Raw genomic sequence first — 27,448 nt, 5'->3', positions numbered from 1 at the left:
TATGTTGTTCCCTGGAATTCTTATTGTGTCTGGTTCCCTAAAGATTTCATTTTGAACAAACACACTTTGGAACTTTTCGTTTAGTGTTTCACACATTTCCTTTTCATTTTCCGTGAATCTATTTCCCATTTTCAACCTCTGGATATTATCCTTTACCTGCAATTTGTTGTTTTGAATTTATAGAATAGACCTGGTTCTGTTTTACATTTGTCTGCAATCCCTTTTTCAAAATTTCTTTCTGCCTCTCTCCTCACTGCCATGTAGTTGTTTCTCACATCTTTGTATCGCTGGTATGTTTGGGGGTTTGGCCTCTTCCTGTATTGATTCCATTTCTGTGTCTTTTGGTCTCTGGCCCTCTCGCAATTTCTATTGAACCAATCCCGTTTCCTAGTTCTACATCTCTCTTTTGGTATAAATGTTGTTGTGCCTTTATCATATATTTCACAAAACTTGACATACATCTCATTCACTTCCATGCCTAGCATCAAGTCTGTCCAATTATACTCACTAAAAAAATTTCTAAGGTGGTTATAATGTCCTCTCCTGAAGTCAGGTTTTTCAACTGCTTCAACCTCCTTATTTTCTTCCAGATTATAACGCATTGCATACTTTATTCCCAAAACGACATGATCACTTTTACCCAAGGGAGGAAGGTACTGAATGTCAAATATCTTTTCCTCCTTCCTGGTAAGTATCAAATCTAACATGGAGGGAACGTCCCCTTCCCTCATTCTCGTAGCTTGTTTAACATGTTGATACAAGAATGTTTCCAGGATGAGGTCTACAAATCTACAGGTCCAAAAATCTTCTGTTTTAGCTTCATATGCTTCCCAGTCTATGTATTTCAAGTTGAAGTCACCGACTATCAACAGTCGTGATCTATCGTTATCCGCTCTCGCTTTAATCTCTCTCATTATTGTTATAAGACCTTTGCATTTACTATCTAGCTCCTCCTTTGACCATGTGCTGCTTGGCGGTGGACTATATGCATTCATAATCATTAGTTTATCATCCTCATGGCAGATCTCTAGTGCTATTATGTCAACTTCTTGTGGATTGGCAGTCGTTATTTCTTACACCTTTAGGTGTTCTTTCACCAGCACAGCAACGCCACCGCCTTCCCTAATTTTTCTGTCCCGTCTCCAAATTGAGAAGCCCCTTGGGAATATGACCTCATTTAAAATAACATCTTCAAGTTTTGTCTCTGAGTGCAACAATGTCTGGTGTCTGCAGCTGTATTACATCACTTAACGCCAGTATCTTCGATCTCACTCCATCTATGTTGGTGTATGCAATCTTCAGGAACTTGTTCCCCCTCTCTCTATTGATTTTGTTGGTTTGCCTTTATGTACCACTTTACTGGTCTGCCTACCCCTATCACTTTGTAGGAAAAAGAATTGATTTCTTCTTCATTCCTGCTCTCATTTAAACTTTTTGCCTCGGCGAGGTTCAGTTTCAGCTTCTCTGTCTTCTTTTGAAAGATGTCATCTTAATGACCACACTTTCCCATCCTCATCACTTTGTAATTCTCTGGCATTCCTGAGTACTTCTTCCATCTGTTTGGCACCGTTTAGGGTGATCCTCAAAGGTCGATCTTTCCCTTTTACGTATTTGCCTATTCTCCTTTAGTCGCACACATTCTCTATGGTAGCAAGACCTTCTACGAGGTCAACAATTTTATCTAATACTTTCGCTTCTTCTACAGCTCTTTCTGACCTAGATGTTATCTCGTTTTCTTTGCAACCACCAATTCCTTTCTCACTTCCAGCCTAATGTTTGTTTTTTCTTGGTTGCTGCAGTGTTTGGCTTCCTTTACTGCTTCTTCAATTTTTTCCTTCTCCTTGGCTACTTGTGCATAGGTGAGTTGCATATCTTTCTTGCACTGTTCTATTCCCTGTGTAACTTCCTCCATCTGTGCTGACAAAAGCTGTTTCTCCTGTTGAATTTCCTTTACCTAACCTATTGTAGTCATTTATGTTTAAATTTACTTTAACTTCTTCCAAAGCTGTTTTCAAGAGTTTATTTTCTTCTTTCATGTCTTTGCATTGTTTCCAATTGATTTTCATCCTTGAGGTTATCTTGAGGTTATCTTGAGATGATTTCAGGGCTTTAGTGTCCCCGCAGCCCGGTCCTCGACCAGGCCTCCACCCCCAGGAAGCAGCCCGTGACAGCTGATTAACACCCAGGTACCTATTTTACTGCTAGGTAACAGGAGCATAGGGTGCAAGAAACTCTGCCCAATGTTTCTCGCCGGCGCCTGGGATCGAACCCAGGACCATAGGATCACAAGTCCAGCGTGCTGTCCGCTCGGCCGACCGGCTCCCCTAGAGCCGGTCGGCCCTCCTTGCACAAGTCTTTCACTAAACCCTTTAAGACATAAAACTTTGCTATTCAAATGGTCATTACTTTCCTTCAATTTACTAATTATTTCTACATGAAAGTTCACTATAGTATCTAATTTTACCAACTTGTTATGTAGACTGCTTATATCAATGCTCTCTTCATTGAATCCCGCAAAATCAAGCTCTGTTTTGTTTTCCTCTTGCCGGCGGCCATCTTGAATGTTCTTCTCTGCACTGGAAACACTAGGGCAACTTTTTCTCATTTGATTTTTCACTTCCCTTAGCACATTCCTGTTATCTCACCAATTTTTCAAAAGCACTATACCTTTATGTTCTCTGGGACACCACTCATCATCATCAACCTGTGCTACAATACTTAGGATTGTTGAAATATGCTGGAGCTCCTCTGATGCAAGTGTTGACCCTAGGGGGTGCCACCTTTTGAATTTTGAATTTGAATGAATTTTGAATTGTGCGGCGCTGGCGGAGATGCTTCGGCTCGCTTTCAGTATTGATGTCACATCTGCGCCATTTCGCAAGCTGTCTCGGGCGTTGTTTCACCTCCGGCCTGCTCCTTCGGTCGGGGTGATTGGTTTATTCGTCTGCAGCCTTCGCCTTCTTTTTTCCGGCGAAGAATGAGACTGCTGCGTTCCTGAGGGGCCCTTGGGTTGTTGATGCTTGGTTGGTTCGGCCGGGGGTGGATCATGTTTTGTGTCCAGTTGCGGCTCTTTGCCATTATTTGCGCACCACAGAATATTTGTGTATTCTGTGTCCGTGGATGCGCTTTGGGTTGATCCGGTTTTCCTTCCTCCCTGTTTGAGGGTGCGGGGTCTCCCAGGTCGTCCACAGGGTTATCAAGTGCTTGCCAGCCTGCGGTCTATCCCCGTGCCCATGATGTCCACAAGTTCGCGACTCTTGCTGCTGTCTTTGGCAATATGTCCTGGGCTGACATTCGGGCACTGGGATTTTGGCGGTGGATTTGGGTCGGCGGATGCAGCCAGTTGTCTCGACTTCGGGTCGAGGAGTGAGCAGCAACTGTCTCACGGGTAAGTCCCTATTCTTTTCCTCTGTGGGTAGTTAGCTCCGGGGAGCCGTAGGGGCTTCCCCCAGAAAACCAGCGTTGAATGTAATGAAATGCCACTTTTGGGTGAGTTCCTGAGGCTCCCCAGCATCCCTCCCTCCTTCCGGTCGGCGTTTTTTCCGCTTGTTTTTGACATCCAGCCTCAGAACTGGGGTGTGGATCGCCGCGTGGTAGGTCTGGGGCTGCCCCCTTCCCCCTCCCGGGAAGGGGGGGGGGCCTGCACAGACAGCGGCGCGACGACTGATGACATCATACTTGTTTGCTCGTTTTTGTTTGGAGAGTTCTATCCACTCGTTCGGCTTTGGTTGCAATTTTCACCAGACTAGGGGTTTGTTTTGGGATGTCTACCTTTCTGGGTGCCTAACCTGGTCGATGGCAGACATAGAATGCTTCCAATTACACAGGTTTTTTTTATAAGCCATTGCTCCCCTTGCCTCTCTATAGGGGGCCAGGTTCTGGCTCGTGGTCCCCGGTAGGCACATAAGAACTCCATACACATGACTGATGCCAAAGTCTGACATTAGCATAACAGCCTAGTAAGCTCCGGGGAGCCTCCGGGACTCACCCAGAAAATGGTGTTTCATTACATTCAACCCTGTTTTTTTGTATATAGTTATTCAGTTAAATGTCAAGGGTAAGGATGGATGGCTTGTTACAAAATACCGTAACATGAGGAAGACGAGTACACCTTGGAGTATTGATATACAGGTACAGTATTTGAGGGCTTTGTTCTCAGCCCAGTTTGTTCTTTGTTCTTTGAAGTCAGTCGGGTTTGTTCTCGACTCACAGGTGAGAATTCCGAGTTTGAATCCTGGGCAGGACAGAAATAGTTGGGCACATTTCCTATCACCTAATGCCTTATCCACCTAGCAGTAAATAGGTACCCAGGAGTTAGTCAGCTTGTTGTTGGGGTTGTATCCTAGGGAGGTTCAGTAATTCAACCCTTGGGAAGCGGGAGGGTGGGAATCGATATATAAGCCTTTTCTTAGAATGATTTTGTATCCTACTTCATTATGCCTCTATAAAGGGGGCCAGGTTTTGGCCTCTAGTTCTGGTAGGTTTATTATAACTCACAAGATCTCCATCAAATTGAGGGGGTGAGCTATCCAAGTGGCTAGCAACAAAAAGCCTCCGACCCACTAGAAAGAGGCATTTCATTACTTTCAATGCTGGTTTCTCCTATTGCTTTAGTTGACTGTGTAGATTGTGATAACTATATGATTTTTGTGATCAGTAGTAGTAATGCAACCTAAAACCAGCTACATCTAAACCTCAGTAACTCATACTTTGGGACAAAGGCTATTATTAGGATTGAATGTCATGGTACATGACATTTATTCCTAATAATGATGTCAGGGTACACAGAGGACTGTTCAGATGATAAGAGTGATATAATATATGCAACATTTTTGTCTTGTAGTACAGAGTATCACTTTTAACTTTTACTATTTCAGAATTTGGAGAGTGCCACAGTTAGTAGAAGTCATGCCACTCGTCTCTTAGATGCCACTTTAGAGGCTGCCAAGTGGGATCTCAGTAAAGATCTCATTCGCTTCCTTCGTTCCATTGGTAAGAAGTCTTGCTCAGCTGTAATTTGTGCATGCCTTACCCTAAGTACAGTAAATAAATTATGTGTGTTATAAATGAAATTCATATTAGTCTATTATAAAGACCTTGAAAAGCTTCATAGAAAACACCGACCTCACTTAACCTTCTTAGTATGTTAAGATAAGCATCTTATTGCTCCTTATTTACAATTATTACTTAACCTATCAACGGTATAGGTTAAGTAATAATTGTAATTAAGAAGCAATAAGATGCTTATCTTAACCTTCTTAGTATGTTAAGATAAGCATCTTATTGCTTCTTATTTACAATTATTACTTAACCTATCAACGACATAGGTTAAGTAATAATTATAATTAAGAAGCAATAAGATGCTTATCTTAACATACTAAGAAGGTTAGGTGAGGTCGGTGTTTTCTATGAAGCTTTTCAAGGTAAACTAAAATGTTTACAATCAATTAGTATGTCACGTATGCACTTATTAAATAAGCCAATATTGACTTTAAGCAAGTGCGAGAATGGGTTGCTGGCTGGCAGGCAGGCAGGCTGGCAGGCAGGCAGGCAGGCAGGCAGGCAGGCAGGCAGGCAGGCAGGCAGGCAGGCAGGCAGGCAGGAAGCAGGCTGGCTGGCTGGCTGGCCGGCCGGCAGGCAGGCAGGCAGGAAAGTAGGCCAGCTGGCAGACAGGGAGGGAAGGGTAGTCAACCGCGTGACCTTTAAGAGAGAGTATGGGATGTAGTGGGGGGGGGGAGAGATCGGCTCACTCCCAAAGATAAGCATAACACACTTGACCTATTAGCATAATGGCAGGGAGGGAGGCAGGCAGAGAGTGAGGCAGGCTGGATAGCAGGCTGGCTGACAGGCAGGCTGACTGGCTGGAAGGCAGGCTGTCAGGCAGGCTGGCTGGCAGGCAGGCTGGCTGGCTGGCTGGCAGGCAGGCTGGCTGGCTGGCTGGCTGGCAGGCAGGCAGGCAGGCAGGCTTGCTGGCTGACTAGCAGGATGTGCCTGCAGGCTGGCAGGATGTGCCTGCAGGCTGGCAGGATGTTCCTGCAGGCAGGTTGCTCCTGCAGGCTGGCAGGATGTTTCTGCAGGCTGGCAGGATGTTCCTGCAGGCTGGCAGGATGTTCCTGCAGGCTGGCAGGATGTTCCTGCAGGCTGGCAGGTTGCTCCTGCAGGCTGGCAGGATGTTCCTGCAGGCTGGCAGGAAACATCCAGAGGATGTTTGCCAGATGGCTTAATAATCAGCTAGGAACAATTAAGGACTTTTATAAAGTGGATCAGGACTTCACTTATTGGTGAGTACAAACAAAATACAGTCGCATTTATGCTATGAACCTGTCGATTTTTTCCCCTAGAGTTTGTTCATAAATTTTTCAGACCATTTTCTTTTTACATTTCTAGTTTATTTTTTCCCCTCTATTTCTCTTTACGAACTTACGTGTTAACTGACGGGTCTCGTCCCCAAGGGGTTCGGAAACCAAGTGGTGCTCTGTAGTCCTATCCTGGACCTCCTTTGTTCTCTAGTTTTGTTCTTCTCTAAGGATTGTTTTCTTCGGTGCACTGAGGTCAGCCTTCACAGAAGTGTAACCCAGGCTGTGTTGGCTTCCTTTTGGGTCCGGCATAGCATCTCCAGTGTCTGGGTGTCCTGCCTGGCTTACACTTTGGATCCTGGTAATCTCATGTGGGTTCCCTGCTTCCGGCACGGAAACATCTGAGGGTTTCCAGGTTGGGGCAAGGTTTAGCTGATTGGGATGTGGTTCGGCCAGCTTCGGGGGTTGCTTCTTCCGAATTGGGCACGGAGGCAGTTGAGTGCGCTAGTCCCGCCGAGCCTTGGGGTTTTTTTCTCCTGTACCTCCCCCCCCCCCCACTTTCCCCACCCTTACTTTTCCTGAAGCTTCTACCCAGGACTCTGCTCTTTTGTCCCGGATGTTGAGCATAGACATGGCTCTACCCTGGAGCTGTCGAGTATAGCTTCCAGGGTGTGGTGGGAGTCTAATATGCCTCTTTGATGGACCCTTCTTCTTTTGAGTTGTGATCTGCCTCTATTTATTGGGTGCTTTATGAGGTTGTAGAGTCTACCTGGTTAGTGGACAATCCTTTGTTCTTACTTGAAGCTTCCTGCATCTTTGTCTTACCATCACACCTAAATGGTGTGAGATGTCAACAATTTTGCAGGTGTTCCTGTGAGGCCTTTCTTATGTTCCCCTCAATGATTTCCTATTTGCTCCCACTCTCTTTGGATGTGGGCCTTTGGCAGCTCCATACCTTACTGTTCAGCCTAATGTAGGGTTTTGGCATCTGCTGTAGCTACATTGGCTCCTCTCCCCAAGCTGTACACTACTGTGCTCTAGGAGGAGGTAGCCGTGTTCTTTGCTGACCACCTCGTGTGTTGGTCCAGTTTTGGGATTCACTGGCCTTGCTCTCTAGTCTGCCTTCCCCATCTCTCCTCTCTTTTTCTAGATAGTAGTTTTGCAGTTTTTCCTCCAAGGCTGCTACTTGTAGTCCTATCTTGGACCTCCTTTGTTCTCTGGTTTTGTTCTTGTCCAGGGAGGCGGTTGGGTGCCAACTGGGGGTACCTGCTGTGGGTTCAGGTAGGCATTCTTTGGGGCTAGATTCCGGCTCCATAAGCGCTTCTCCCAGCCGATTCTTCTTCATCCAATTGGTGTCATACTTGCTCTTCACAGGAGTGAAGATTAATGTAACATAATACAGGGTACAAAACACAATCGAATCTGCCCATAGTAGGAAAACAGTATGTCAAGGATTTGGGAATAATGATGTCCAACGACCTAACATTTAGGGAACATAACCAAGCAAGGATTACGTCAGCCAGAAAAATGATAGGATGGATTATGAGAACCTTCAAGTCCAGAGATCCCATCACAATGGTTGTACTCTTCAAATCATTTGTGCTGTCCCATCTTGAGTACTGCTCAGTACTCACTTCCCCTTCAGAGCAGGAGAGATTGCTGAAATAGAGGGAATACAGAGAACATATACGGCATGCATAGATGAGATAAAGCACCTAAATTATTGGGATCGTCTTAAAGCTCTCCAAATATACTCACTAAAAAAGGAGACGAGAGAGGTACCAAATAATATACACATGGAAAATACTGGAGGGACAGGTCCCAAATCTGCACAGTAAAATAACAACGTACTGGAGTGAATGATATGGAAGAAAATGCAGAATAGAACCAGTGAAGAGCAGAGGTGCCATAGGCACAATCAGAGAACACTGTATAAATATCAGAGGTCCGTGTTTGATCAACGTCCTACCAGCGAGCATAAGAAATATTGCCGGAACAACCGTGGACATCTTCAAGAGAAAACTAGATTGTTTTCTTCAAGGAGTGCCGGACCAACCAGGCTGTGATGGGTATGTGGGCCTGCGGGCTGCTCCAAGCAACAGCCTGGTGGACCAAACTCTCACAAGTCAGGCAGTATTTGGGGAGTAAAAGAACTCCTAGAACCCCATCAAGTAGGTATCAAGCCGGTAATGTGTGAAGAAAATTAGTAGCATATCCACTATCCACTGGTAGTGGATATATGGGCCTGCAGGCTGCTCCAAGCAATAGCCTGTTAGACCAAGTTATCACATGTTAAGCCTGGCCTCAGGCCGGGCTCGGGGAGTAGAAGAACTGTCGAAACCCTCTCCAGGTATGTTCCAGGTAAGATGCCGGCTTCTCGTGGTTTTCCCTTACTTTTGTTGGGTCATCTTGAGAGTGGTTGGCTTCTGGCATGGTCAAAATTACCAGCTCTTCCTAGTTGTAAAATGGGACTTGCTGGACCTTTGGTCCATCCTCGACCTTTAGAGGCCGAGGTTCATTCCTTGCCACATGTTCTGGATGGCCTTATATTAGAGGTAGGCTTCTGGATGATATCCCTGGACCTTCAAGACACATATTGGTACGTCCCTATACATCGAGGTTCAAGGATTGGCTAGGTTTTGTGGTAGGGCACCAGGCTTACCACTTTCAGGTTCTCCTGTTTGGAGAGACTATCTGGTTCCACATGTGTTTCCACACTTAGCTCAAGTCATAATGGCTCATCTTAAGTTGTTGGTTGTTCATGTTTTGGCCTACTTCAATGATGGGCTGGTGTGGGCTCTCAGTTGGTATGTGTGTGTGCTAGCCAAGGAGCTAGTTCTCTCCCAGCATGCCAGGTACAGCCTCCTGGTAAACTGGCAGAACTTCTAGTTGGTTCCATTCCAGGTAAGAACTTGGCTGGTCCTTGTGGGGGAGGGGGGGAGAGACTCAGTCGACTTCACTTTCTGTTCCTCTAGTGGCCTTGACCCGGATGCAGCACATACGTGTGTCTATGCTGAGTCAGCTGTGGTGACATAACAGTTGCTTGAGCAGTTCTTTGGGAGCCTGAACTTGACCTGCATAGCTTTTCCTATGAGCAAAGTGTGGTTTCTGTTCTGGTATCTTCAGTTCAGTCTCTTTTGCATCCGCTGTGATTGTTGGGTGTGGACTCCATTGGCCTTTCACCAGCTGTTGCATTGCCAGCTTCCTCTTTGGGTATTTTTGGGTTTAGTTCCCTGGTGCTTTCCTCCTCCGTCGCTGGACGTCTTCATGAACACCATGATTCTGGGTAGAAGCTTTGTGACCAGCGCTCTCCAAGCCAGCCAGGGCTGTTGGTCTCCTTCCTTTTGTCAGGCTCATAGTACAGTGTGAGAGTTTCTGGCTGTGTGGCATGCATTGTTGAGAAGTTTGGATTCCTCTAGGCTCTGTGCTTCTGTCCCATTTGGACTGTTCCCCTCCTGGTTCATTTCGTCAATTGGGGGGATGGGGTTCACTTCGGTCCTTTGCCCTTTGGAACTGTATGTTGTGAATGGCTCTTACCGGGTTGTGTGTTTAGTTCTCCACACAGCTCAATTTAGGGAGTGTCCAACATTCTCGCCAATGGTCATATACCTATACTCGTCAATGATTTTGAGAATCAACATCCTCGTGGCCCATTTTTTGACTAGGCCTCCTGGTTGGTGGTCTGGTTGCCAAGACTGTTCGATGCCTGGACCCACAGCCTGATGTATGAACTCTGTCTGGTTGATCAGTTATCCTTGGAACGTGTTTATCAAGTTCTTGAATGAACACTAAGAAGTCTGCCAGTTATGCCCCATTTGTCTAGAGGGAGAGTGTTAAAAAGTCTTGGAGGTGTGGACATTGATCGAGTTTTCTCTCAATGTGCCAATTGCACCTCTGCATTTCAGTGGGACTATTTTGCACATCCTACCATACCTTCTGGTCTCAGGTGGTGTTATTTCTGTGTGTACATTTGCAACCTGTCCTAGGATTTTGTGTGTGTAAATTATTATGTATCTCTCCCATTTGCACTCTAGGGAATACTGATTTAAAGTTTGTATGCAGTCTTAATAGTTTATAAATTTTAGGTGATTTATTGAGTGGGTTCAAGCAATAAAAGATAAATTCATGCTCTCCAGGTTAGCAATTTATCCAGCTTTGAATGGGGCTGTTATTGTGTTATCTTGAGGTTATCTTGAGATGATTTCGGGGCTTTTTAGTGTCCCCGCGGCCCGGTCCTCGACCAGGCCTACACCCCCAGGAAGCAGCCCGTGACAGCTGACTAACACCCAGGTACCTATTTTACTGCTAGGTAACAGGGGCATAGGGTGAAAGAAACTCTGCCCATTGTTTCTTGCCGGCACCTGGGATTGAACCCAGGACCACAGGATCACAAATCCAGCGTGCTGTTCGCTCAACCGACCGGCTGTGTAAAGTACTCTGCTCTATAGAACACTAGTATCTTGAAAAGTATGAATTGTGACATCTCTTGTTTGAAATATTCTTGTTATCCAACCTGTCATTTTTCTTGCAGTTATGACAGCTTCTTTGATGTGTTCTTTAAAAATAAAATCTTCCTTTTCTGAGGTAAGCCCGGTCGGCTTCCCGGAGCTACCCAGGCTGATATTGCTAATATTAAACTTTGGCATAAGCCAATGTGAATGGAGTTCTTAGGCCTACCGGGGACCACGAGCCAGAACCTGGCCCCCTCAGAGGCACGAGGAGCAATGGTCTATAGAAACTCCCATGTGGTTGAAAGCATTTTATGTCTGCCATCGATTGGGTCAGACACCCAGAAATGTAAGCATCCCAAAACAAACCCCTATTCTGGTTAAGAAATTGCTACTGAAAGCCGAAATAGTGGACAGAACTCCCCAAACAAAAACGAGCAAACAAGCATGACGTCACCACGTTGCTGTGCCACCTTCTGCGCAGCTCCCCCCTCCCCGGGAGGGGGGAAGGGGTGCTCCAGACCCCAGTTTTAAGGTTGATGCGCTAGGTACAAGTCGTGTGCTCTGGCTCCTGAATTGGTCCTCATCTCTGTGCCTGTGTGGTGTGGTGGCTGTCTTATTGGGGTGCGCGAGCCAGAAGTACTTATTCAGTACTCGGGCTGCGTGCGCCTAGGGTTCCCTTCCCTAGGTGCCCGGTAAGTACTGCCCTTGGGGCTTGGAAGGGCCTCCTTCCACAAGTTCCTTGGGTTCTGCCTCTGCTTAGTCATTTGCTGCTCAACTTTCAGCCACCCTGAATCCAACCTCAAGGTAAGGCAAGGTAACCCTTTGTGTGCTGCAGTGTTCTGGCAACCTTGTTCACCTTAGGGTAAGAGGCAGTTTGCACTGATAAGAACGCAGGATACTGCGCAGCTAGTTTTCACCTCTCATAGCGACTGGCTCTGTTCTGCCTGTGTACCCTGTCCCCTTGTGGGGTTTTCTTTTTCTTTTTCTGCCTGGTAGGGAGGTCTGCCTTTGGTTGTTGCCCCTGGTGTATATAGCATACATTTCTCTGTTCTGGTGGCACCCCCTGCTAAGTCCCCGTGAGTGTATACGTCCCTGGGGTTCAGTTACTTAGAAAGTTGTTGGTAGACTTGGGCTGCAGTTAGCAATACACTGCCTGGGCTTCCCTGTGCGTAAGTTCCGTCTCGGGACCCTGGGAATCCGAACGGGGGCGCGCGGGTCCGATGGATGTGACCCCTTAATCCCTCCCCCCTTCACTTTATGCGAGTTTGAGGGTTGCTCTGTCCCCTTGTCTCAGGGTGACTCTCATTGTTTTTGCCTCCGTCATGCTGCCTGCTGGGTCTGTGACACATTCGATCCTGAGTCCTGCGAGCTTTGTTGTTTGTTTGTAACTCAGTTCACCCAAGTCTATGGGAATAGCCGGTAAAGTAGGACGTTGGATGCTCAGTTATCTGTCAAACAGGACTCAGCGAGTAACAGTCAACCATATAAAATCGAGTTCAAGCGCAGTTAAAAGGTTTGTACCTCAGGGTACAGTCCTTGCACCACTGCTTTTCTTTATTCTCATATCAGATATAGACAAAAATACAAGTCACAGCTTCGTATCATCCTTTGCAGATGACACAAAAATCAGTATGAAAATTACCTCGGCTGAAGACATTCAAAAACTTCAAGCTGATATTAATAAAGTTTTTGACTGGGCATCAGAAAATAACATGATGTTTAACAGTGATAAATTCCAGGTACTCAGGTACGGTAAAAATGAGGACCTTAAACATAATACAGAGTACAAAACACAATCAAATGTGCCCATAGTAGAAAAACAGCATGTAAAGGATTTGGGAATAATAATGTCTGACGACCTAATGTTTAGGGAGCATAACCAAGCAAATATTGCGTCAGCCAGAAAAATGATAGGATTACGAGAACAAAAATGATAGGATTACGATGGATTACGAGAACATTCAAATCCAGGGATCCCATCACAATGGTTGTACTCTTCAAGTCACTTGTGTTGTCCCGTCTTGAGTACTGCTCAGTACTCACTTCCCCCTTCAGAGCAGGAGAGATTGCTGAAATAGAGGGAATACAGAGAACATATACGGTATGCATAGACGTGATCAAGCATCTAAATTATTGGGATCGTCTCAAAGCCCTCCAAATGTACTCACTAGAAAGAAGGTGAGAGAGATATCAAATAATATACACCTGGAAGATACTGGAGGGCCAAGTACCAAATCTACACAGTAATATAACAACATACTGGAGTGAACGATATGGAAAAAAATGCAGAATAGAACCAATGAAGAGCAGGGGTGCCATAGGCACAATCAGAGAACACTGTATAAACATCAGAGGTCCACGTTTGTTCAACACCCTCCCAGCGAGCATAAGAAATATTGCCGGAACAACCGTGGACATCTTCAAGAGGAAATTAGATTGTTTTCTCCAAGGAGTGCCGGACCGACCGGGTTGTGGTGGGTATATGGGCCTGCGAGCCACTCCAAGCAACAGCCTAGTGAACCAAACTCCCACAAGTCAAGCTTGGCCTTGGGCCGGTCTTGGGGAGTAGAAGAATTCCCAGACCCCCGTCAACCAGGTATCAACCAGGTAACATTCTAGGTTGGTTGCCGACCCGTAAGCCCCAAGGCTGCCCCATTTTAGTTATAGGGACCCGGACTTGGAGGTGTTGGTTGCTTCAGCCTTGGTTCAGTCTGCACCCCCTAATCCTTCCCTTGCTGTGGTTTTGTTTGGTCCCCCTTCCCCCTGCTTCTGGATTCGAAACGTCTGATGGTTTCGGGGTCGTGGCAGGGTTTAGATGGTGTTGAGACTCGGGCGGTCTCGGGGGATGCCCCTTCTGGGTTGGCAATGGAGGAATTCGAGTCTTTCCTCCCTGCTGAAGTGTCTGGGTCTGACCAGTGGGCCCCCTTTCTTCCGGCTTCTATGGCTGCCCTGGCCTCCTCTTTTGATGCCGGGGCCTTGGGAGATGACTCGGTCCCGGGGCCTGATGTGGTGGTTCCTGGGGCGGGGAAGGGGCTGACTTGGGGCCTTGAGCCCTGTTGGACCCGCCTGGGTTTTTCTACCCTCTTAGCGGGGCTTACTGTTACAAGGAGTGGGGTTTTCTTCCTCCCCCCCCCCACTTTACTACCTTTTCTGGGGGGAGCCCCGTCGGCTCCCCGGAGCTATCCCAGGCTGATATGCTAATGTCAGACTTTGGCATCAGTCATGTGTATGGAGTTCTTAGGCCTACCAGGGACCACGGCCAGAGCCGGGCCCCTTCAGAGAGGCAAGGGGAGCAATGGCCTATAGAAGCCCCCGTGTAGTTGGAAGCATTCTATGTCTGCCATCGACCGGAACAGGCACCCAGAAAGGTAAGCGCCCCAAAACAAACCCCTATTCTGGTTAAAATTGCTACCAAAAACCGAACTAGTGGATAGAACTCCCTAACCGAAAACAAGCAAACTAGTGTGACGTCACACACCGCCGCGCCGCTGTCTGCGCAGCTCCCCCCTCCCCAGGAGGGGGAAGGGGGAGCCCCAGACCCCCCGCGCCGGCTACCCACACCTCAGTTCTTGAGGCTGATGCTATAGGCGATGGTCGTGTGCTCTGGCTCCGGTGTCGCTACTGCACTGTGCTTTGCGTGTGGTGTTGGTTTTGTGGGTGCGAGAGCCAGGAGTTATCTTCAGTACTCGGGCTGCATGCGCCTAGGGCTGCCTTCCCTAGGTGCCCTGTAAGTACTGCCCTTGGGGCTTGGGGCCACCTTCCACAGGCTCCTCGGGGTCTGCCTCTGTTGGTCCGTTTTACCTTTCGGTTTTTCGGCCGCCTGTTGGGCTCTTGGGTGTTCTGTTCTCCCTTGTTACCGGCAGGTAAGAGGCAGTTTGCACTGGTAGGGGCGCAGGGTGCTGCTCAGCTTGTATTTCCCGACATCGCGGCCGGCTCTGTTCCTTGGGGTTCGCTGTCCTCTTGCGGGGTTTTGTTTTTCTTTTTGTTTTTGCCTGGTGGGGGGTTCTGTCATTTTATTCAGTTTGTTTTTGCCCTTCCACTGTTCTCCTCGGTGGCGCCCCCTGCTAGGTCCCCGTGAGTGTACACGTCCCTGGGGTTCAGCTTTAGAAGTTTGCTTGGTAGTTTTGGGCGCCGGTTTGCAGCACCCTGCCTGGGACTACCTGAGCGCGAGTCCTCTTAAAGTAAACGCTCAGGACCCTGGGAATCCCCTAGGGGGCGCGTGGGTCCGATGGATGTGACCCCGGAGTCCCCACTCGCTGTGTGCGAGTTTGAGGGTTGCTCGGTCCCCTTGTCTCAGGGTGACCCTCATTGTTTTTGCCTCTGCCACGCTGCCTGTTGGGTCGGTGATACTTTCGACCCTGAGTCCTGTGAGTGTTGCTGCTTGCTTGTGACTCTATTTACCCAATCCTCTGATGATTCTATTCGGGTACAGGCGGCGCGTGCGTTGCAGTCTAGGTTTCGCCTGTTGCAACGTGCTCGGTTGGTTGCTTCCCCGGATGCCCCGGGGCTGCCCCGCTTTGCTTTTCGAGACCTTGATTTGGGGGTGGGGGTCGCTTCGATCCTGGTTCAGTCCGCACCTCCCCGTCCTTCCCCTTCTGTTCGTTCTGGTCCCCTGCCCCTGCTTCCGGCCCCGAAGCATCCGAGGGTTTCTGGGTCGGAGCAGGGATTACTTGATCTCGAGACTCGGGCAGCTTCGGGGGTTGCCCCTTCCGGGGGGGCGGCAGAGGCATTAGAGTCTTGTCTCCCGGCCGAAGCTTCAGGGTCTGACCAGTGGGCCCCCCCTTCCTCCAGCTTTTCCGGCTGCTCCGTCCTTGTCTTGTGGGGTCGGGGCTTGGGGAGAGGACTCGGCCTCGGGTCCTGTGGTGATGGACCTCGAGGCTGGGGAGGGGCTGACTTGAGGGCCTTGGGCCCCGCTGGACCCCGCCTGGGTTTTTCTTCCCACTGAGCAGGGCTTATTGTTACAAGGAGTGGGGTTTTCATTTCCCCCCTCTGCGTACGAGTTGGATTTGGTGTCGGCCCCTCCCCAGGTTCGGTTCCGTGTTCCCCCGGGTACGTCGGTTCCGTCCTTCCGGAGGTTTTCGGCTTATCGCATCCAACCTGGTGTGGTGCGAGCGGCCTTTGCGGCTTACCTCCTGCGTGACCCAGATTATGCCTCGGAAATGGATCCGTCCACATTCAGGTTTGGGACTTCGTTCCCTTTCTGGCTCCGGTACGAGGTTCCGGAGTCGTCCTGGCTAGCAGACTGCCCCTTGTTTGGTCTGGATTCCTGGCATTCCTTCTGTCGTTCCCGCACGCTGGAGTGGCGGGAAGCTTCCACGGTGCTTCAGGTTTTCCTGGGGGGCGAACTTGAGTACCTGAATGAGTGCTTGTTTGCCCCTGCCCTTCCCCGCGATGTGGGCGTTATTCAACTCCATGTGCAGGTTCCCTCCCTTTCGGCGGCGCTCGTTGCGGAGGACTTGCGCGCCCGGGGCCTTTTGAGTTCGGCCTTGCGGTTCTTTTCCCTCCTGGAGCTGTCTTCGGATTGGCTCATGGAGGATGTGGGGACGCTTGGGTCCGTCCCGGGGTCCGGCACCTTGTAATCGGCGGCACGTTCGTCGGCTGCCTTGTTGAAGCTGTTCACGCTGATTTTGCGGGATGCGGTTTCCCTGTTTTATGCTTCCCGTCTCACGTGTCGGCAGGCGGTGCTGGGTTCCTCCGTGGAATCTGCTTGGGCTCTGGCTCTTAGGCGTTCTTCACCTTTTTGTCCTCTCCTGTTTGGGGAGTCGGCCGTGGCGCAGTTTATTCAGGCTGCGTCGGCGGCTTGTCATCCGATGTCGGACTTGTTGGTTTTCCGGGGGTCCCGGGGTGGGTCTTCCCGGAAAGGTCGTGCCAGGGCTCGGGGTTCCTCTCGTTGTGGTAGGCCTCTGGTGTCAGGTTTGGGGTTGGCTCCTCCTGCGGACCCTCCCTCGTCTGGTCGGCACGGTGTTCGTGCTGTGTGGGGTTCTGGGTCTCGTAAGGGTCGCCGGCCCTTTCGCGGTTTGCCCACTTGACGGGGCGATGGGGGGGCGGCTTGCGCTGTTCGCCCGCGCCTGGTCCCACGATTTGTGGGCCTTTCGGGTCGTGTCTCGCGGCCTGCGGTGGCGTTGGGTGGCCCCTCCCCCCTTTGGGGGGTCGGGGCTGACGGGGCAGGTTTCTTCCCCTGCGCTCTGTCGAGTCGTCTTGGAGTGGGTACGCTTGGGCGTCGTCGAAACGACGTCGTCCCTCAGATGGGTTTCCCATCTGTTTTCTGGTTCCGAAACGGGACTGCGCGGACCTGCGGTTCATTCTGGACTTGTCTCGTCTGAACCCCTAGGTTCATTGCCCCTCCTTTCGGATGACTACGCTGTCTCAGGTTCGGCTCCTCTTGGAGCCGGGAGCTTGGATGGTGTCCCTGGACCTCCGGGACGCTTATTGGCATGTCCCGATTCATCCGAGGTTCAGGGACTGGCTCGGTTTTGTTGTGGGGCGTCTGGGTTACCGCTTTCGTTGTCTCCCGTTCGGGTTGAACCTGGCACCTCGCGTGTTCACGTGCCTTACACGGGTTGTGGTGGCTCGTTTGCGTCTCCTAGGTGTTCGGGTGTTCTGATTTGATTGGTGATTTGGTTCTTTCCCAGCTCGCCGAGTTCGGGTTCTTGGTGAACTGTAGGAAGTCCCATCTGGTTCCCTCTCAGGTTCGGACTTGGCTGGGTCTCGTTTGGGACTCTCGAACCGCCTCCTTGTCTCTCCCTCCGGAGTCTCTCCTGCGGCTGCGGTCCCGCCTTCGTCTGTTTCTGGAGGGCCCTCGGGTCACCCGGCGGTTGCTCGAGGGGCTGTGCGGGAGCCTGAACTTCGCGATGGTGGTCTACCCGCCGGGTCGGGTTTGGCTTTGACGGCTGTTCTGGTTCCTTCGGGGTTCCCCCTTCCGCCTCTCTCGCGATCGCTGAGTTCGACCCCCGGGGGCCTTGCGTCGGTTGCTGCGTCACCGGCTTCCTCTTCGGGTTTTTCGGGGTTCAGTGCCTTGGCGCCTACCCGAGCCCTCGCTCGATGTGTACACGGATGCGTCGTCTCTCGGCTGGGGTTTTGTGACCAGTGCTCACCAGGCCGGCCAGGGGCGTTGGGATCCGTCCTTCCGTCGAGCTCACAGCACGGTGTGGGAGTTCGCGGCAGTGTGGTTTGCTCTGGGGAGGATTCGGGTGGCCCGCGGATCGACGATTCGGCTCCATTCGGACTGCTCTCCGGTGGTTCATTGCCTGAACCGTGGGGGTTCAATGCGGTCCTTGTCTCTTTGGGGTTGGTCGCTTCGGGTGACTCGTCGGCTGAGTTCTCGGGGTTTGGCTCTCCTGGCGGTTCACGTACGGGGCGTGTCCAACGTCTTGGCCGACGGCCTGTCTCGCTTCGTTCCCCTCTCCATGGAGTGGACGGTCAACGACGAGTCCTTCCGTTGGCTTTGCCAGACGTTCGGGCGCCCCGAAGTGGACCTCTTCGCGTTGGCGTGGTCGCGGCGTCTACCCGTTTATGCGGCGCCCTCCCCGATCGCGAGGCCGTCGGGGTCGATGCTTTTCGTCTAGACTGGTCGAGGTGGGGGTTCCTGTACCTCTTTCCCCCAGTTCGGCTGTTGCTCCAGGTCCTGACTCGCTTAGAGACTTACCAGGGGAGAGTTGTCCTTCTGGCCCCTTGGTGGCCGGCCCAGCCTTGGTTTCAGGCGCTGGTTGCTCGGTGTCCGAACCCGAGGGTTTTCCTGCGGCTCCGCCTCTTTCAGCAGATCGGGCCGGTACGTCTCGTGGCTGGTTCGATCTTCTCCTCGAGTCTTCGCGTATGGTTTTTTTTGACTCGAGTCTATCTTCATCTCTATGGTGATCAGGTGGCCTCCTTGTTGGTGTCCCACCTGAGGGCTTCTTCTCGGCGGCAGTATGAAGTTTCCTGGCGGTCCTTCCGTTTCTTTTTGCGTCTTCGTCGTGTTAGCTCCTTGTCTGTTCAGGTGGACTTGTCCTTCCTCTCGTGGTTGTTTCAGGACCGTCATCTTATGCCTAACACTGTCGCTTCGTATCGTGCGGCGCTGGCGGAGCCGCTTCAGCTTGCTTTCGGTATCGATGTTACGTCTGCGCCGTTTCGCAAGCTGTCTCGTGCATTGTTTCACCTCCGGCCTGCTCATGCGTCGCCTGAGCCGTCCTGGTCTTTGGACAGAGTGCTCGCTTTCCTTTCATCTCCTCGTTTCGTTGTGGCCCCTTCGGTCCAGGACTGTTTTTCCAAGGCACTTTTCTTGTTGGCTTTGGCCTCTGGGGGTCAGGTAGGGGAGCTTCATTCTCTCCTCAGGCGCAGGGGTTTCTGCTCTTTTGGTCGTGGTGATTGTTTTGTTCGTTTGCAGCTGTCTCCTTCTTTTCTGGCGAAGAATGAGACTGCTGCGTTCCGGAGGGGTCCATGGGTGGTTGATGCTTGGTTGGTCAGGCCGGGGGTGCATCATGTTTTGTGTCCGGTTGCGGCGCTTCGCCGTTATTTGTGCGCCACAGCTTCTGTGTCCGGGGATGCGCTGTGGGTTGATCCGGTTTCCCTTCTTCCCTGTTCGCGGGTTCGGGTCTCTCAGGTCGTCCGGAGGGTTATTCGGTCCAGCCAGCCTGCGGTCTATCCCCGTGCCCATGACGTTCGTAAGTTCGCGGCTCTTGCTGCCGTCTTTGGGAATATGTCTTGGTCTGATATTCGGGCGTGGGGATTTTGGCGGTCGAACAGGGTCCTGGCTGCTCGTTACCTTGTGAATGTCCCTGGGTCTCGTCGGGCCTGTGTTGCTTTGGGTCGGCGGTTGCAGCCAGTTGTCTCGGCTTCGAGTTGAGGAGTGAGCGACAACCGACTCCCGGGTAGGTCCCTCTTTTTTCTGTCTGTTGGTAGTTAGCTCCGGGGAGCCGACGGGGCTCCCCTCAGAAAACCAGCATTGAATGTAATGAAACGCCATTTTCTGGGTGAGTCCCGGAGGCTCCCCGGCATCCCTCCCTCCCTCCGGTCGGCGGTTTTTCGCGTTTTTGACATCCAGCCTCAAGAACTGAGGTGTGGGTAGCCGGCGCGGGGGTCTGGGGCTCCCCCTTCCCCCTCCCGGGGAGGGGGGAGCTGCGCAGACAGCGGCGCGGCGTTGTGTGACGTCACACTAGTTTGCTTGTTTTCGGTTGGGGAGTTCTATCCACTAGTTCGGTTTTTGGTAGCAATTTTAACCAGAATAGGGGTTTGTTTTGGGGCGCTTACCTTTCTGGGTGCCTGTTCCGGTCGATGGCAGACATAGAATGCTTCCAACTACACGGGGGCTTCTATAGGCCATTGCTCCCCTTGCCTCTCTGAGGGGGCCCGGTTCTGGCCGTGGTCCCCGGTAGGCCTAAGAACTCCATACACATGACTGATGCCAACGTCTGACATTAGCATATCAGCCTGGGATAGCTCCGGGGAGCCTCCGGGACTCACCGAGAAAATGGCGTTTCATTACATTCAACGCTGGTTTTTTCGAGGTAGTAAAACAAACTCAATAGTGTTATCCCTGACATACTTAAAATATTGGCACGATCTCCACTGTTTTAAGTGTCTGAATGACACCAGTATCTAAGCACTGGTGAGGTCAGGAAACCATTTCCGATAGCAGTTCTTGCTACTTGGCATTGTGATCCCTGAGTCCCCTCTCGTTTTGCGAGTTTGAGGGTTGCTCTATCCTTTTGTCTCAGAGTGACGCTCGTTGTTTTTGCCTCCGTCATGCCACCTATTGGGTCTGTGACACATTCGATCCTGAGTCCTGCGAGCTTTGTTGTTTGTTTGTAACTCAGTTCACCCAATCTGATAATGACATTATTCAGGTGCAGGCGGCTCACGCATTGCAAGATAAATTTAGGTTGTTGCAGCGCACAAGGTTGGTTGCCTCCTCGGATGCCCCAAGGCTGCTCTGTTTTGTTTATAGGGACCCTGACTTGGGGGTGTTTGTCGCTTTGGCCTTGGTTCCATCCACACCCCCCTTGTTCTTAACCTGCTGTGGTTCATTCGGTGTCCCCCCCCCCCCTGCTTTTGGTTCCTAAGCACCTGAGGGCTTCGGGGTCGGGGCAGGGTTTAGAGGTTTCTGAGACTTGTGGGAACTAACCTGTGAGATTTGTATGTATTTAATTTATATGAATTTATATAGAATTTATATATATGTTAGTTCGTATATTTCGATAGCAATTTGTATGATGTTTAGCGGTGTCTATTTCTGCAATATTCTTACAACTCGATTCCTTGCACACATTGGTTTATATTAAATTTATATATATGTAGCCAATCAAACTACAGTATTAAACTACATATATTAGTAAATAAATTTTGGAGGTGCCTTATCTTATTGTATGGTAGGACTAGTCCACCAGGTATAACTAGGATGTAGACACTAAATAATCCTCGTGCCAAGTAACTGAAATAATCCCAAGTAACTGATGTACCAAGATTAATTCTTGTTTCCTCTTCTATGTTCCTGTCAAAAGGGCACTAGCTGTAAAACTGGAATCCTAATATATGACAGCTATATCAGATAAAACTGTATATTATATAAGATAAGGACCAAGGATTAATTACCTGGGTTGAGTCGTTGCCTCACGTCCTAACCAGAATTAATCATATCTACCTAACATTACTGGCCAATAATGACTTGATAATTAAGTTAATTCAAATGAGATGCTTTTATGATGTAATAAGTTCAAAGACTACTGTATTAACCCTTAAAGTGCACATCACGTCATATGACGTGTTGGACGTTGTTCCAGTCAACTGCGCATCACGTCATATGATGTGTTGGAGTACTACGCAAGATTTAAACGGCCCGCGGATACACGGGGTTCACCACACCTTCATCAGGGCTCTTGTAAACAGACGCCATTTAAAAAAAAAAATCGTGGGCCAAACTCTCGGGTGTTATTGGCCTCAGTATTGAGTGAGCAACCAAGCCTGATGCATGCAGCATGAGCTAACAGCACTGCTGTTCAGCTTGTGACCGCAGCATCGCCTAAAAATGCCAAAATATACTTGTTCATGCTATTATGTAGCGATGATATTATTACAGAAGACCCCCGACTGTGATAAAACTGACCAGGGTTCTGATAATAGCAGGATTGTGGTGATATTTAGTGCTGTGCACCATGGAGGGAGGAGTAATGCTGTGGGAGGGAGGATGGTGGCGATGTCTTCTGACTGTGTGTGGCCACCTTTTATTGACTGCACTCAGCATACCAGCTTAGTGGTTCGCTATGGTGAACACAAATGTAGATACTTATATATAACGTGTGTATAGAGGGTATAAACAGCAAGATAAGGTTTGGAGCCACCATTTTGGTGAGGGCGGTGGCGTTGTCTGCACGACGCCACCGTGCAGACGACGGTGTTGTTTACTGGTTACCACGATGGTCTTTGGGCACCATACCAGTTTATTTGTACAAGTATGGTAAATAAAACAGGTAGATATTTATATATAATGTGTGTATATAGTGTAATAACACCACACAGTATTGTTGGAGGAGAAATATTAGTGCGTCTGGCCTTGAGGGCGGCAGCCATCAGCTGACTGTGTGAGGTCCTACGTCTTTGTGCCTTTACTCACCATACAAGCTTAGATGTACAGTTATGGTGAACAAAACATGTAGATACTTATATATAACATCTGTATATAGTGAATTATATTATAAAAATATAGTGAAATTTTTCTATATATTATATAGAAAAAACAGTATTGTGGGAGGAGAATGTGGGCGAGTCAGATGACTGGAGGGAGGGCGGGAGTGGCTGGCTGGTACATGGCGGTCACTCCTCATTACTTTTTGACTCATAATAGCTACTTAGTGGTTCGTTATAGTGAACAAAACATGCAGATACTTATATATAACCTGTGCTTATAGTGTAATAACCGACAAAGTATTTATTCACTGATTGATGAACATAATTGAATCAACAATATGCACACCATATTTTTGAGTACAGCAATGATTCACTCATTTTATTATATAAATATATCAAACTACACACTATTGAATAATATTACAGCAAAAAACTATGAAAAATCAATCAGAGACATTGAAATAATTAGGTAATTATCTCTTTGTGGCAACTCCGCCCTGACAGCTGGCGAGCAACAGACTGCCTGGGACGCACCCTGAGTCAGCGCCTATAATTTGCCAGACTTCCCTGCCCTATGGCGGGCAATATATGCCACTTACGATTTTTTTATTATTTTTCCCGTGATCAGTGAACACTAACAGGTTAGGAAGAAAAAATAATTTTTTTTTTTTTCAAAATGACATGCGCCTGTGGGGATGACAGGATATTAAACCCCGAGCATGTTAAGGGTTAAGTAAAATTTCCAACAGAATAGCTGGTGAATTTATAGCACTATGTGGCAATGATATCCCATTTTCCATTGACAAAATTCCACTTCAAGGCACATTTTCTATGGGTTAACTTGTGTATACAACAGCAACAATATTATCAGCCTATTGTATTTAATATTAGTAGAGTGGTACCTCGGAATACGAGTGTCCCTGTATACGAGTTTTTCGGAATACGAGCAGGATTTCCTCGGAAAATTTGCCTCGGAAGACGAGGGTTACCTCGGAATCCGAGTTTGTTGATACGCGTACAGGTCAACCTAGCGAGTGATGGTACGGCGATTGCCCCTCAGTTTACCAGTGCCTTGCGCCCAGTGACTATCCCGCCTCAATTCTTCACCAGGATTTACAGTGTTTTATTGGATTTTTGATCATTTGACCATAAAAGTTATTATATATCTTACTATGGGTCCCAAGAAAGCCAGTGGTAAGGATCCAGGCAAGAAAGCGCATGTGAGGATGACAATAGAGGAAAAACAGAAGATCATTCGGAAGCATGAAATTGGTACACGTGTTGTTGAACTTTGTAGGCAGTACAACAAAGCCACGTCAATGATATGCACTGTACTTAGCAAGAAAAAGGACATTATGAGTGCCAAAGTGGCAAAAGGCGTACGAACAATCACAAAACAAAGACCTCAAATACTTGAAGAAGTGGAAAATTTGTTATTAATTTGGATACACAACAAGGTTTTAGTGGGTGATAGTGTTTCAGAGGCCATCATTTGTGAGAAAGCCAGGGTATTGTACGACGACCTTGTAAAGAAAACCCCTGGAACGAGTGCAGATACGAGGGACTTTAACCCTTAAAGTGCGCATCACGTCATATGGCGTGTTGGAGTACTACGCAAGATTTAAACGGCCCGCGAATACACGGGGCTCACCACACCTTCATCAGTGCTCTTCTAAACAGATGCCCTTTTTAAAAAAAATCGTGGACCAAACTTCCGGGTGTTAGGGGCCTCAGTATTGAGTGAGCAACCAAGCCTGACACACGCAGCATGAGCTAACAGTACTGCTGTTCAGCTTGTGACCACAGCATCGCCTAAAAATGCCAAAATATACTTGTTCATGCTATTATGTAGCGATGATATTATTACAAAAGACCCCTGACTGTGATAAAACTGACCAGGGTTCTGATAATAGCAGGATTGTGGTGATATTTAGCGCTGTGCACCATGGAGGGAGGAGTAATGCTGTGGGAGGGAGGGTGGTGGCGATGTCTTCTGACTGTGTGTGGCCACCTTTTATTGACTGCACTCACCATACCAGCTTAGTGGTTCGCTATGGTGAACACAAATGTAGATACTTATATATAACGTGTGTATAGAGGGTATAAACAGCAAGAGGAGATGGTTGGGAGCCGCCATTTTGGTGAGGGCGGTGGCGTCGTCTGCACGACGCCACCGTGCCGACGACAATGTTGTTGACTGGTTACCACGATGGTCTTTGGGCACCATACCAGTTTACTTGTACAAGTATGGCGAATAAAACAGGTAGATATTTATATATAATGTGTGTATATAGCGTAATAATACCACACAGTATTGTTGGAGGAGAAATATTAGTGCGTCTGGCCTTGAGGGCGGCAGCCATCAGCTGACTGTGTGAGGTCCCTACGTCTTTGTGCCTTTACTCACCATACAAGCTTAGATGTACAGTTATGGTGAACAAAACATGTAAATACTTATATATAACGTCTGTATATAAGATATATAGAGTAATAACACCACAAACAGTATTGTTGGAGGAGAAATATTAGTGCGTCTGGCCTTGAGGGCAGCAGCCATCAGCTGACTGTGTGAGGTCCTACGTCTTTGTGCCTTTACTTACCATACAAGCTTAGATGTACAGTTATGGTGAACAAAACATGTAAATACTTATATATAACATCTGTATATAAAAGCAAAAACAGTATGGTGGGTGGAGAATGGTGGCAAGTCAGGTGAGGTGAGGGAGGGAGGGAGTGGCAGCCAGTGGCAGGCTGCCACTGCCACTCAGCATACCAACTTAGTGGCTCGTTATGGTGAACACGAATGTAGATACTTATATATAGCGTCTGTATATAGTGAATAAAAGCAAAAACAGTATTGTGGGAGGAGAATGTGGGTGAGTCAGGTGACTTGAGGGAGGGAATGAAACAAATGGGCAGAGTTTCTTTCACCCTGATGCTCCTGTTATCTAGCAGTAAATAGGTACCTGGGAGTCAGACAGCTGCTATGGGCTGCTCCTGGGAAATGTGTAACAAAAAGGAGGCCTGGTTGAGGACCAGGCCACGGGGACGCTAAGCCACAAGATCATCTTAAGATTACCTCAAGATAACCTCAATTATTGGGATCATCTCAAAGTTCTCCAAATGTACTCACTAGAAAGAAGACGAGAGAGATATCAAACAATATACATGTGGAAAATACTGTAGGGCCAGTTTCAAAATCTGCACAGTAAAATAACAACATACTGGGAGGGGGATATGTGGGCCTGCGGACTGCTCCAAGCAACAGCCTGGTGGACCAAGCTCTCTCAAGTTAGTGGCCTCGGGCCGAGCTTGGGGAGTTGAAGAACTCCCAGAACCCCATCAAGCAGGTGGTGAAATGTCACCATTCCCTGTGCTTTGGTGAAGGGGGCCTGGGTCCTGGCTTGGGTCCTTGGTAGGCCTTAGAATTCCATGGCTGATGCGACCTGTACATGGAAATAATCTTAGTGTATAGCTTCAGGGAGCTACCAGGGCTCACAGAAATGTGCATTTCATTACATTCAACCCTAATTTTTGTTTGTTTTTTTATTTGTAGATCCAACAGACTTGGACTCACCCAAGCCATCTTTGCCATCATGTGGGAGCACTAAGGTGGGCTTCAGTCATGCTACACCCCCAGTGTCCCCTGCATGTGCTGATGAGGACCTCTCTATGATCCTCCCCAACACCCAGGTATTAAGTTATTTATCTTTTCTTGTAATTAACCCTCAAACCGTTAGGGGCCCAAATGGAATTCACACCCACACGCGCAACAAAATAAAAAAAAAAAAAAAAATTCTTTCGTCTTATAGAAGTGTTCATTTTTGTTCCCTGATCACGGAAAAAATAAGAAAAAAAATCGTAGGTGGCATATTTTAGCCGCAATAGGGTAGGGAAGTGTGGCAAAAAAGGGGCGTTGGCAGAGCCTTCGCCAGACGAGGTCTACTCCGCCCGAGCTGTCAGACGGTAGTTGCCACAAATATATTATTACCTAATTATTTCAATGTCTCTGATTGATTTTTTCTTAGTTTTTTTGCAGTAATATTATTCCATACAGTGAATTGTGGTATATTTATATTATAAAATGTGTGAACCATCGCTGTACTCAAAATTATGGTGTGCATATTAGTGATTCAATTATTATGTTCATAAAACAATAAACAAATAGTTTTGCTGTTGTTACACTATATACACAGGTTATATATAAGTATCTGCATGTTTTGTACACCATAACGAACTACTAAGTTGGTCTTGTGAATCAAAAAGCAACGAGGAGTGACCGCCAAACACCAGCGAGCCACTCACTGCCACTCCCTCCCTCAACACCACCTCACTCACCCTCATTCACCTCCCACAATACTGTTTCTGTATTTATTCACTATACACAGACGTTATATATACGTATTTACATGTTTTGTTCACCATAACTGTACATCTAAGCTTGTATGGTGAGTAAAGGCACAAAGACGTAGGACCTCACACAGTCAACTGATCGGCGGCCGCCCTCAAGGCCAGACGCACTAATATTTGTCCTCCAACAATATTGTTTGTGGTGTTATTACGCTATATACACACATTATATATGAGTATCTACCTGTTTTATTCACCATACCTGTACAAATAAGCTGGTATGGTGCCCAAAGACCATAGTGTCCATCAGTAAACAACATGCCAAGTCGTGCAGACAACGCTCCTCCCTCACCAAAATGGCGGCTCCCAACCTACTCCTCTTGCTGTTATCACACTCTACACACACGTTATATATAAGTATCTACATTTGTGTTCACCATAGCGAACCACTAAGCTGGTATGGTGAGTGCAGTCAATAAATGGTGGCCACACAGTCAGAAAACGACGCCACAACCCTCCCTCCACAGCCTTACTCCTCCCTCCACGGAGCACAGCGCTAAATATCAGCACAATCCTGCTATTATCAGAATCCTGGTCAGTTTTATCACAGTCAGGGGGCTTCAGTAATACTATCACTGCTAAATAATAGCAGTATCATTTATATTATGGTATTTGTAGGCGATGCTGCAGTCACAAGCTGAACAGCAGTGCTGTGAGCTCGTGCTGCGTGCGCCAGTCTTGGCGGCTTGCTCA

General features: G+C 48.4%; 1 protein-coding gene across 4 annotated transcripts in view; it reads left to right on the top strand.

Annotated features, from left to right (window-relative positions):
- Rich (Guanine nucleotide exchange factor subunit Rich) overlaps positions 1–27,448 on the top strand; it is a 567,547-nt gene that overhangs the window by 351,855 nt on the left and 188,244 nt on the right. For all 4 annotated transcript variants that reach the window (XM_069303165.1, XM_069303164.1, XM_069303162.1 and 1 more), the window contains 2 exons: positions 4,878–4,992; positions 25,902–26,038. In XM_069303165.1, coding sequence (XP_069159266.1) covers positions 4,878–4,992; positions 25,902–26,038 — 252 coding nt within the window. The remainder of the gene's footprint in view (positions 1–4,877; positions 4,993–25,901; positions 26,039–27,448) is intronic.

This window comes from Procambarus clarkii, chromosome 49, assembly GCF_040958095.1.
Source record: "Procambarus clarkii isolate CNS0578487 chromosome 49, FALCON_Pclarkii_2.0, whole genome shotgun sequence".
Taxonomy (NCBI): Eukaryota; Metazoa; Arthropoda; class Malacostraca; order Decapoda; family Cambaridae; genus Procambarus; species Procambarus clarkii.
The sequence above is the reverse complement of the archived record's forward strand: the minus strand, read 5'-3'. Positions and strand labels throughout refer to the sequence as shown.